The following is a 12,360-nucleotide window of genomic DNA, read 5'->3' on the forward strand; positions in this document are numbered from 1 at the left end:
GAAAAAAAAAAAAAAAAATGCGGTCCTCGCAGAGCCAGCAGCAGCCAGGAAACCAGACACCTAGGATGGGTATTCATGGCACCCGTGCTTTGAGGGAGGAAGATCTCACTCTTTCTCCTACTCCAAGCTGAGATTTGGCCACAAGAAAAGCCTGTCAGTGACGTAAGTTACAGGACTTGGTAATGGTGACTGTGCTCATTGTAAACCATCTCTCTAGTCACCAAACTGTATGCCTACAATTTGGACTTTGACCTGGTAGGAAAGGACCTTTCCACAAATAGATTGCTAAAGTTTAGGTTTATGTCTGCTTTTAACTTTTGTCTAATTGAACTAGTGATTTCCACCCATAAAAAGTGCAAGTGTCACTTTGGGTACCCCAGATGGATGAATTTAATAACTCCTACAAGCCAGTGAAATCTGTGTTATAGGGTAAAATGCTTGAAAACCTCAAGAAGTACAACGTCTTTGTCAAAAGGCAAACCAGTTTCCAGGAGGGGAAATTCGCTCTAACTAATCCACCCAATTTAATTTCTTTCCGGAAGTAAAGGAATAAATCACAGACGGTCTTTCAGGGGTTCAAAAATATTTAGACCGGATAATGGAAAAAATCAGAAGATGCTGTCAGTCTATATTTTTAGGAAAGTTTAACATCAGCTATTTCTCACAATCAGTCATGGTATGATTTGATGACAGCATATAAAAGAACATGAAAGTGGTGCTACGCTGAAGCCTGCTCATAGAGGCCCGCTGTTAAATTTCCAGAAACTTGGCAAATCAGTTGACATAAATTTTGCGAGCCAGCTGACCACTCATTGAATTGGTCGTTGTAGAAGTACTTATATCACAGAAAACAGCAAACACAAGTCACACATCGGTCTTGTCCCCACCCCCAGATCAAACCAGTTGTTGAGCATTTACCAGGATATCACTGGATGAGAAATTGGTCTAGAAATATAGACTGAAGAACAGGACCAATGCTGAAGAGTTATAAATAGATCATTTCCTCAAAGTTAGATGTTGGCACTAATCTTCTTTAGCAATTTTATAAATTCTCTGGAAAGAGGTAACACAGAGAAACATCCATTTTTTTCAGATGACATTAAACATTCCCACCCACCTTTAAACTATAAACTTGAGGGATAACATGCAGAGCTCATAGTAAAACTGTGAGTTGGCTGAATAATAGCAGATGAGCTGTAATGAGGCAAGAAAAGGGCAATTTGGGGGGAAATTATCTTTTTTTAAAATAAATTTATTTTATTTATATTTGGTTGTGCTGGGTCTTCGTCACTGCGCGCAGGCTTTCTTTAGTTGAGGCGAGCGGGGGCTACTTTTCATTGTGGTGCGCGTGTTTCTCATTGTGGTGGCTTCTCCTGCCGTGGAGCGCAAGCTCTAGGCGCATGGGCTTCAGTAGTTGTGGCACGCGGGCTCAGTAGTTGTGGCACATGGGCTTAGTTGCTGCGCGGCATGTGGGATCTTCCCGGACCAGGGCTCGAACCCGCGTCCCCTGCATTGGCAGGCGGACTCTCAACCACTGCGCCACCAGGGAAGCCCCTGGAGTGGGGGAAATTATCTTAACATACTCTTGTTAGATGATAAATTCTAACCTTTATGTTATGACCTATAAATGGAATTGAAGGATTTCTGTAGACTTTTTCTATGTTCATTAATATAATTTGTTAGCTGTGATGAAAAGGCTGTTAAAACACCAATCCTCATCGGAAGCACTGGAAACAAAATAGAATAAACTGTGCCACCCTTATAATGGAACTTTAATGCCCACTTCCTGCAGTTTTGGTTGACATGCTTCAAGGATAATGTAATGGAACTGGAAAAATTTCAGAGGAAAGTGTGTAACCTGATCGGGGGATTATAAGAATCCCAGATGAGGCTAAGATTATATTAACTAGCAAATCATGAAAGGTTTTGAATAAGGTAAATATAGATGGATTTAGTAAATCCTGAAAGACTAGAGCTATAGAGTACCCCTTTGATGTTTGAAATATAATTTGCAGAAGAAATAAAAAGAAACACATTATTGTTTCTCAAGTAAAAGAAGTATTGCTAGCAAAAATGACATTGTACTTCAAAGTTTAGCTTTTGTTAATTTCAAAGAAAATCATTGTATTTACATATTCTGATGTGCAAAATTTATGGTATATTTCCTCTAATCAATGACCTCCCTTATCCATTAGGCTCTATCAATGGAAAGAAGAGTGAAAATTTCCTCCTCTTAGTTTAGATTGAGAGAACACTCTACCTGGTCTTTTTTTTTTTTTTGGTTGTTGTTGTTTTAAGACAATTTAAAGGAAGAAATAGAAGAGCCCTTATAATTGTTTACTCTCACTGCTGAACCCCCCAGGTGGAATGTGTTCCCAAACACAGCAGCTTTCCACTTTAAAAGGAAATTTAGTTAGGATTAATTTCATTGTCCTAATTAGAACTCACATCTTGGTTAATGCTTAGTTTTGTTAAAAAATATCAGGGTTTCTTTGTGGAGGTGATCCTCCGGCTCTGCAGCACCAGCTCGGATAGACTGAGGTCTCTGTGGCTTTGGTGACCCTGCTTAAGCATTCCCACCGTGTCCCAGCTCTGCTCTCCGCATGCCTCCCACTGCAACCCCCGTCACCTGACCTCAGGGCCTGGGGAGGGGGCAGTGCCCCAAAGCCAGGGGCTTTTGCTCAGCAGAGATGTCAGGCTTCCTGGGGGCATCAGTTTTGTTTGTTTGTTTGTTTTTCATCTTTATTGGTGTATAATTGCTTTACAATGGTGTGTGAGTTTCTGCTTTATAACAAAGTGAATCAGTTATACATATACATATGTTCCATAAAAAGAAACGAAATTGAGTTATTTGTAGTGAGGTGGATGGACCTAGAGTCTGTCATACAGAGTGAAGTAAGTCAGAAAGAGAAAGACAAATACCGTATGCTAACACATATATATGGAATCTAAGAAAGAAAAAAATGTCATGAAGAACCTAGGGGTAAGACGGGAATAAAGACACAGACCTACTAGAGAATGGACTTGAGGATATGGGGAGGGGGAAGGGTAAGCTGTGACAAAGTGAGAGAGTGGCATGGACATATATACACTACCAAACGTAAAATAGATAGCTGGGGGCATCAGTTTTTGAACTCTGCCGGGGTCCAGATGACCTGGGACCAGGTGTCACCTAGAGATGCACCTCAACCTGTGCCTCAGGAAGGGCTAGGGAACAATTTTGTTATTGTATTAACTTTACTCATTTAACTTGCTTGAGAAACTAACCAATTTTTACTTTCTGTCCAGAATGATGTATGTAGGAGAGTGAGCCGTAATGCTCCCAAAGTGCCTTGCTTTTCTCTGATATAAATATATTTATAAAGACCTGGTCCAGGGGCTTCCCTGGTGGCGCGGTGGTTGAGAATCTGCTTGCCAATGCAGGGAACACGGGTTCGAGCCCTGGTCTGGGAAGATCCCACATGCCGCGGAGCAACTGGTCCCATGAGCCACAACTACTGAGCCTGTGCGTCTGGAGCCTGTGCTCCGCAACAAGAGAGGCCGCGATAGTGAGAGGCCTGCGCACCGGGATGAAGAGTGGCCCCTGCTCACGGCAACTAGAGAAAGCCCTCGCACAGAAATGAAACCCAACACAGCCAAAAATAAATATAAATAAATAAATTTATAAAAAAAAGACCGGGTCTAGTGGATTCCTGCGTGTGTTTGCTACAGCAAGATTTTAGGGACTTGGCTTGTATGTAGTGGGGAAACAGTCTGAAAATGGGTTCCCTTCCCGTGAAAATGGGAAAGGAGCTTGAGGTGGAGCTCTGAGCAGTGGGGTTAAGCCAAACCCCTGAAGTGGCCATTTCCTCGTCACCCCACTCCTCTCAGGTCCTTAGAAGGACGTCCAGTTTTCCAAAGCCCTATGCCTCCAAGCCTGGTCTCATTTGAGTCCCTGCCAGGCTCATGTGTGTACCCCATTAACACCCCAGTGATCTGAAGATTCTATGTAATTGTTTTATGTATACATGTGAATACATAGATACCAACATTTTAAATAATTTGATAAGGTCTTTGTAGCCACTCAAAAAAAAAAATCAGTGTTTCTTAAGAGTGAATTAGTCAAAAGGAAGTAGATAACTGATCACACTATTCTAGGGAAAAAGTTTTCCCCACAGTAGAGGGTGGGCTATTTGGGTGTGAAAAAAAAGAGGGCAACTTAAATGATGAAACAGACAAGCAAATGTCTTTCAAAAAACAAAGCAAGGCTCTATGTGATCTTTTTTTTTTTTAACATCTTTATTGGAGTATAAGTGCTTTACAATGGTGTGTTAGTTTCTGCTTTATAACAAAGTGAATCAGCTATACGTATATATATATCCCCATATCTCCTCCCTCTTGCGTCTCCCTCCCACCCTCCCTATCCCACCCCTCTAGGTGGTCATAAAGCACCAAGCTGATCTCCCTGTGCCATGTGACTGCTTCCCACTAGCTATCTATTTTACATTTGGTAGTGTATATATGTTCATGCCACTCTCTCACTTCGTCCCAGCTTACCCTTCCCCCTCCCTGTGTCCTCAAGTCCATTCTCTACATCTGCGTCTTCATTCCTGTCCTGCCCCTAGGTTCTTCAGAACCTTTTTTTTTTTTAGATTCCATATGTATGTGTTAGCATACGGTGTTTGTTTTTCTCTTTCTGGCTTACTTCACTCTGTATGACAGACTCTAGGTCCATCCACCTCATTACAAATAGCTCAATTTCGTTTCCTTTTACGGCTGAGTAATATTCCATTGTATATATGTACCACATCTGTTTTTAAATATTTATTTATTTTTGGCTGCATTGGGTCTTTGTTGCTGCGCCCGGGCTTTCTCTAGCTGTGACGAGTAGGGGCTACTCTTCGTTGCAGTGCGCGGGCCTCTCATTGCGGTGGCTTCTCTTGTTGTGGAGCACAGGCTCTAGGTGCGCAGGCTTCAGTAGTTGTGGCATGCAGGCTCAGTAGTTGTGGCTCGAGGGTTCTAGAGCACAGGCTCAGTAGTTGTGGCGCACGGGCTTAATTGCTCCGAGGCATGTAGGATCTTCCCGGACCAGGGATCCTGCATTGGCAGGCGGAGTCTTAACCACTGCGCCACCAGGGAAGCCCTGTACCACATCTTGTTTATCTATTTCTCCATTGATGGACATTTAGGTTGCTTCCATGTCCTGGCTATTGTAAATAGTGCTGCAATGAATATTGGGGTGCATGTGTCTTTTCGAATTATGGTTTTCTCTGGGTATATGCCCAGGACTGGGATTGCAGGATCATATGGTAGCTCTATTTTTAGTTTTTTAAAGAACCGCCATACCGTTCTCCTACTGGCTGCACCAGTTTACATTCCCATCAACAGTGTAGGAGGGTTTCCTTTTCTCCACACCCTCTCAAGCACTTATTGTTTGTAGATTTTTTGATAATGGCCATTCTGACCCGTGTGAGGTGATACCTCATTGTAGTTTTGATTTGCATTTCTCTAATGATTATATACTATATAGATTTTTAATAGTTCAGAGTTGAATGTCTAGGATAACCTAAAAAGTGAAAGCTGTGGCAAGTGAGCTAAATATAGTTTTTTAAAAAATACACTGTTGGGGACGGATAAATTGGGAGATCGGGATTGACATATACACACTATTATATATAAAATAGATAACAAATGGGGACCTACTGTATAGCACAGGAAACTCTACTCAATACTAATGACCTGTATGGGAAAAGAATCTAAGAAAGAGTGGATATATGCATATGTATAACTGATTCACTTTGCTGTACAGCAAAAACTAACACAACATTGTAAATCAACTATACTGCAATAAAAATAAATTTAAAAATTAAAAAATACTCTTTTTTGGGAATCCCCTGGCGGCCAGTGGTTAGGACTTGGTGCTCTCACTGCCGGGGCTCTGGGTTCGATCCCATAAGCCTAGTGGCCTGGCCAGAAAAAAAAAAATACACTTAAAAAAAACTTTTTTTTTTTTTTTTAAAGAAGATGTTGGGGGTAAGAGTTTAGTAATTTATTTTTGCTGTGTTGGGTCTTCGTTTCTGTGCGAGGGCTTTCTCCAGTTGTGGCAAGCAGGGGCCACTCTTCATCGCGGTGCGCGGGCCTCTCACTATCGCGGCCTCTCTTGTTGCGGAGCACAGGCTCCAGACGCGCAGGCTCAGTAGTTGTGGCTCACGGGCCTAGTTGCTCCGCGGCATGTGGGATCCTCCCAGACCAAGGCTCGAACCCGTGTCCCCTGTATTAGCAGGCAGGTTCTCAACCACTGCGCCACCAGGGAAGCCCCCCAAAAAAACTTTTTAATGAAACATATGCATTCAGAAAAATGCACAAATCATAGTATACAATTCAATGAATTTTCTTAAAGTGAGCCACATTTATGTAACCACTATCCATTCTAACGCCATATCTATCTCCATCTATCGATCTATCTATAGAGTGATCGACAGATAGATGGAGATAGATATGGCATCTAGATTTCTCATCAACAGTATTTGTATTCATATTTTTAAGGAGTTTGCAGTTGAGATTTAATTACAGTAGGATTTAATTTAACTTTTATGGAATGTTAGCTTCTAAAATAAATTACTGTTGTTTTCACCTTTTGTATATTTTAAACACCTTATCACGCAGTTTGATAGTCTCACAGTGATTCTTCTGAGTATAGGAGAGGTGAATTTCCCAGAGTCTAGGTGGTAGAGAGCAAGGTGTATACTTTGTTGATCTCACACATAGATCCATCATTCAGATTTATTGTTCAAGCTGATTGAGGCCACTAATACTGCTTTTTAAAATTCCACTTGTTAAAAGGAAGATAATTTTTAAAAGGAAAAAAAATGCACACATATCAGCAAACAATGTGAGGAAGGAACTAGCTTTAACGAAACAAATTTTCTTAAATTAAGTACCGTGACTAAGTACTTTAATTCCTTTTCTTCCAGCCTTAAAGGATCATTTGACAGGGAACCTTTTAAGTTAAACGGGAGTCACCCGTACTCTCTGCTACCCTGGGGGGGTCGCGGGTCTCACAGCCCCCGCAGGCGCGGCTGGACCAGCCCGGGCCTCTCCCCTCCTCACTTCCTCGCCCCCCTCATTCTACCTCCCCCGTCGCCCACTCCCCCTCTCTCCTCCCCCGTGACCCTTGACCCCAGCTAATCTGCATAGAGGAATGACAGGCATCCGCTGGGCAGGATTCGCCGCGCCGGCTGCGGCCGGCCGGGCTGGGAGACCCGCGAAGGGGAGAAGGTGAGGGGACCCTGCGGGCAGCTCCGCACGGACCGGGAAATGAACGCTTGGGAATCTGTCTGCGAGCGGACCCATGATCCAAGGACCAAAAGAGCCGCGTGATCACCCGACCTGGCCCTGCGACCCGAGACATGGGCCAGACCTCGGTCTCCACGCTGTCCCCGCAGCCCAGCAGCGGTGAGTCCGGGGCGCACGCGATGCGCTCCCGCCCCGCGGGTGCTGGGCTGGCTCGGGGCAGCCTGGGCGGTCGAGGGCTCCTCGGCGAGCCGGGCTCTGCCCGAACCCGCCAAGTCCCTCCGAGAAACCCGAGAGGTAGCGCTCCCCCAAACTCTTTGTCGTGGAAAAGTGGAATGCCTTTTGGGATCCAGCCGATTTTACCTTAAAGGCACAGGCTCCATTTTCTCTCCGAGATGCCTCGCTTTCGTGTTTCTTTGAATCTCTTCTGAGCCTGAAATTTACGAGAAACGCCATTGGCGTATTGCTTTGTTTTAAAAACGCGAAACTTAAAGAGCAAGATAAACTCGCCAACAGGTTTTTCTGTATTTACACTTGGCTTCCGAACAGACTAGAACTGAATTCTTTCAAGCTTGTCAACTGATTTATGGTTTGTGTTTCGGAGCAGAAGTGCTGTTTGCCTTCTTTTATCCTGGCAGAACGCCGAATACTTAATAACCAAGAGAAAAAAGCTTAATTGTTTCAAATGATACTTGTTTATTAGACACAAGCTATAAAATTTGGGGAAACGTTTCATGAACCCGGTTATTCAGGGCTAAAGATCATTTGATGGAAACGCGTGTAATGTTTCTGAGCTGTACTGCCCTGTTTTAAGTCTCTTTTTAACATTTTCTTTAAAAAAAAAAAAAAAAGGAAGGAAGGTACATCTGGCGTTTCTCCAGTAGTGTAGGGATAAACAACTTTTTGGTGGCGATACTTGTGATTGGATAATGAAACATACTTAAAAGATACTATTTTGATATGTTTTTCCATCAAGAATTAAAAAACAAAACCTCAAAGGGGGCATTTACGTTATTCCTTGAGATATTTGATACACTTTTCAAATTGTGTAAACATCAACAGGATCTTGCTGAAAGGAAATGACAGGGCAGAGATGAAGGGTTCTTTTTTTTGTTGTTGTTGTTTTAATCAGCTCCAGGATGTCTCTAACTAGATAGCATTCTACCATTCCAGCCTCCCCCAGCATGGGTTTGTTTATATTGTAGAGCTTCACTCCCTGAAATATCATAAGCTTTGCACCGGCTTATGTTAATGCCTCAGGAGAACCAGCCGTCTGCAAAGGAGAGGAATCAGAATCCAAAAAAGATCACACCTTCCCTTACTGTCATTGACAAGGTTGTACCGCGCTGCTGCCGAACAGAAGAGACTTAATGTTGATAGCTTTTTGGGAATTTGAGGGGGAGTGTTGATTAGGATCTTAATTTTAGTAAACTATTTTGTGCAATTAAGGCTTACTTTCCTTTGTCTTACTTTAAAGCAGTGTGACTTCTTTCATTTCAAGGAAGAGTTAGATTTTTAAATTTCAGCGCTGGCAAAGCATAGAGTTAGATCAGTACTCCAATACAACAGGTATAAAGTACTGCCCTGAATTTAGTTCTTTAGCCATAAAGTATTGTTAGGGTTAATATTAGAAAAGTGAATTTTGCATTTATAAAAATCAAAGAATGTTACATAAATGATGCCTAAGAAGCAAAGTAGAATCCTAAAATGTGAGCTTCCTTCCTAACCCAGTACAGCAAAAAATACCCAGATTGCTGTAATTCCTAATATGTATTTCCTAATACAATGACTAATCATGTCAAGAGATTGGGCAGTTTATTTATAAGTAATTTAAACAAAAAGTTATGCTTGACCATGAAAGATATTTCAGAGAAATCTCTCATGGAATGGTGTTATACTTAAATTACAGGTCCTCCGTTTAGTTGATTAAAAGCTTGTGTATCTTGGAGTGACCAATTCAGACATCATGAGTAGAGGGTTTTTTGGTTTTGTTTTGTTGGTTAAGGGATGATAGTTGCTATGACTGAAGTTTTTTAATGTTAAGAGTGGAGCAGTTTTCTCATGATATCCATTTATATCCTCTAAGTGTATTACTATCACTCCATTTCCCTGAAGTTTTGCCTTTAGATTCCAAATGAAAATGAAAAAACAACAAAAACAGAACATTTGGTTGCCATATCTTAAGTTTTTATGTTCATGTTGGTGTTCTTCTCTGAGTCTGAGAATGTCAAACCCTCTACCCTTCCAAGTATTTTGTTCACTCCTCGTTAGCTGTTTGCCACAGGCTTCACAAGTGGTGTGAAGATCTTTGTTCTGTGTGATCTCAGGCATCTATAGTTGTTTAAGTCTAGAGTGGCTGCTAGGGATTACAGTGACGAAGAGGATTCCCGTCGTAAATGCTTAACAGCGGGAAAATCTGTTTGAGTCTAAGGAGTCAATAGCACAGAGTCTGATAGTTTATACTTGTTACTCAGTTTGGGCTTTTGTAAAAATCAGCACTGTAGGCCACAAGTTAGCTTGCTTTTCTTTCTTGATTTCAGGCTCTTTTGAGCCTTTCAGCTTAGGGCTGCATCTAGGCTCTAAGAAGACCAAGTAATAATGATTTCTGAAAACGTGCAGTTAGAGTCACTATTTCTTTTTTTTTTTTTTTGCGGTACGTGGGCCTCTCACTGTTGTGGCCTCTCCCGTTGCGGAGCACAGGCTCCGGACGCGCAGGCTCAGCGGCCGTGGCTCACGGGCCCAGCCGCTCCGCGGCATGTGGGATCTTCCCGGACCGGGGCACGAACCCATGTCCCCTGCATCGGCAGGCGGACTCTCAACCACTGCGCCACCAGGGAAGCCCATTATTTCTATTTTTTAAAACAGCTTCATTGACATATAATTAACACACCATAAAATTCACCCATCGAAAGTGTACAATTCGTTGTTTTTCAGTATATTCATTGTGTTCTGCAGCCATCGATCCCTGTTCCCATCCTTCTCAACCCCCGACTCCTAGCCCTAATTAACCACTAATCCACTTTCTGCTTCTGTAGGTTTGCTTATTCTGAAGAATTTGTATAAGTGGGATCATACAACACAACACGCCTTTTGTGACTGGCTTCTTTCACCTAGCATAATGTTTTCAAGGGTCATCCATGTTGTAGCATATATCAGTACTTCATTTCTTATTATTGCCAAATAATATCCCACTGTATTAATATACCACATTTTATTTATCCATCCATCAGTTGATGGACATTTGGGTTATTTTTACCTCTTGACTCTCTGAACGGTGCTGCCATGAACTTCAGGTAAAAGTTTTTGTGAACATATGTTTTTATTTCTCTTGGGTATGTATCTAGGAGTGGAATTGCTGGGTCATATGGTAACTCTATCTTTGTTATGTTATATTTTAAGGAACTGCCAGTTTTCCAAAGCGGCTGTACCATTTTACATTGCCTCCAGCAGTATATGAAGGTTCCAATTTCTCCACAGCCTCTTCAACACTTGTTACTCTCTTTTGATTATGGCTAATCTAGTAAGTGTGAAGTTGTATTTCATTGTGGTTTTGATTTGCATTTCCCTGATCACTTATGACATTGAGCATCTTTTCGTGTGCTTATTGGCCATTTGTATATCTTCTTTGGAGAAATGTCTATTCAGATCCTTTGCTTAATTTTAATTGGGTGATTTGACTTGCTATTATTGAGTTATAAGAGTTCTTTGTATACTGGTTACAAGTCCCTTATCAGATATATGATTTGCTAATACTTTATCCCATTTTCAGAGTTGTGTTTTCGCTTTCTTGATACTATGATTTGCAACTGAAATTTTTTATTGTGTTCAGTTTATCTATTTTGTTGTTGTTGTTTGCACTTTTGGTCTCCTATCTAGGAAACCATAAACTAACTACTGTCAAGATTTACACATATGTTTCCTTCTAAGAGTTTTATAATTTTGGCTCTTACATTTAGGTCTGTGATACATTTTTTAATATTTATGTGTAGCGTGGTGTAGGGTTCCAGTTTCATTCTTTTGCATGTGGATATCCAGTTGTCCAGGACCATTTTTCGAAAAGGTGATTCTTTCCCTGTTGAATTGTCTCGGTACCCTTGTCAAAAATCAGATGACCATATATGTCAAATTTATTCCTGAACTCTCAATTCTATCCCATTGATGTATATGCCTACTAATATGCTACACTGTCAAGATTACTGTAGCTTTGTACTAAGTTTTGAAATAGAAAAGTGTGAGTCTTCTCACTTTGTTCTTTTCCAAGATTCTTTTGGCTATTCTGGTCCCCTTGCATTTTCGAATGAATTTTATAATCAGCTTGTCAATGTCTGCAAAAAATCCAGCTGAGACGTTGATAGGGATTGTGTTGAACTTGTAGATCAATTTGAATAATATTGCTCTCTTAACAATATGAAGTGTTTCAACCCATAAAGACAAGAAATGGAAATGTACAATGTCTTTCCATTTATTTAGATCTTCTTTGATTTTTTTCCACAATGTTTTTTAGTTTTCAGTGTGTGTCTTGTTAAATTTATCAGTATTTTTATCATTTTTATGCTATTTTAAATGAAATTGCACTCATTTCATTTTCAGAATGTGGCTTGCTAGTGTATAGAATATAGAAAATTGATTTTTATATATTGATCTTGTACCCTGTAAATTTGGTGAACTCATTTTTTTAGTCCTAATAATTTTTCAGTGGATTCCTTCATATTTCTGTATACAAGATCTCATTATGTACAAGATTTATATACAAGGTCATGTGCAAACAGAGATACTTTTACTTCATCTTTTCCATCTGAATGTCTTTTATTTCTTTTCCCTGTCTAGTTGCCCTCACTTATTATGCAGTATAATGTTAAAGAGAAGAGGCAAGAGTGAACATTCTTGTCTTGTTCCTGATCTAAGGAAGAAAGCAATCAGTCTTTCAGAATTAAATGTCATGTTAGCTGTGATTTTTTTCATAGATGCCCTTTATCAAAAAGTTCCCTTCTATTCTTAGTTTGTGAGCATCTTTATCATGCAACTGTTAGATTTTGTCCAAGACTTTTTCTTTTTGCCCCTATTGAGATGATCATATGGTTTTTGTCC

General features: G+C 40.9%; 1 protein-coding gene across 2 annotated transcripts in view; it reads left to right on the forward strand.

Moving 5' to 3' along the window:
- The first annotated feature begins 7,198 nt into the window (after positions 1–7,198).
- Positions 7,199–12,360, forward strand: part of PHACTR2 (phosphatase and actin regulator 2) — a 133,883-nt gene continuing 128,721 nt past the window's right edge. For both annotated transcript variants that reach the window (XM_024747985.1, XM_024747987.1), the window contains exon 1: positions 7,199–7,434. In XM_024747985.1, the coding sequence (XP_024603753.1) occupies positions 7,389–7,434 (46 nt within the window). In that variant the 5' untranslated portion in view covers positions 7,199–7,388. The remainder of the gene's footprint in view (positions 7,435–12,360) is intronic.

The sequence above is a fragment of the Neophocaena asiaeorientalis genome, unplaced genomic scaffold (assembly GCF_003031525.2).
Source record: "Neophocaena asiaeorientalis asiaeorientalis breed wild unplaced genomic scaffold, Neophocaena_asiaeorientalis_V1.1 scaffold123, whole genome shotgun sequence".
In the NCBI taxonomy this organism is placed as follows: Eukaryota; Metazoa; Chordata; class Mammalia; order Artiodactyla; family Phocoenidae; genus Neophocaena; species Neophocaena asiaeorientalis.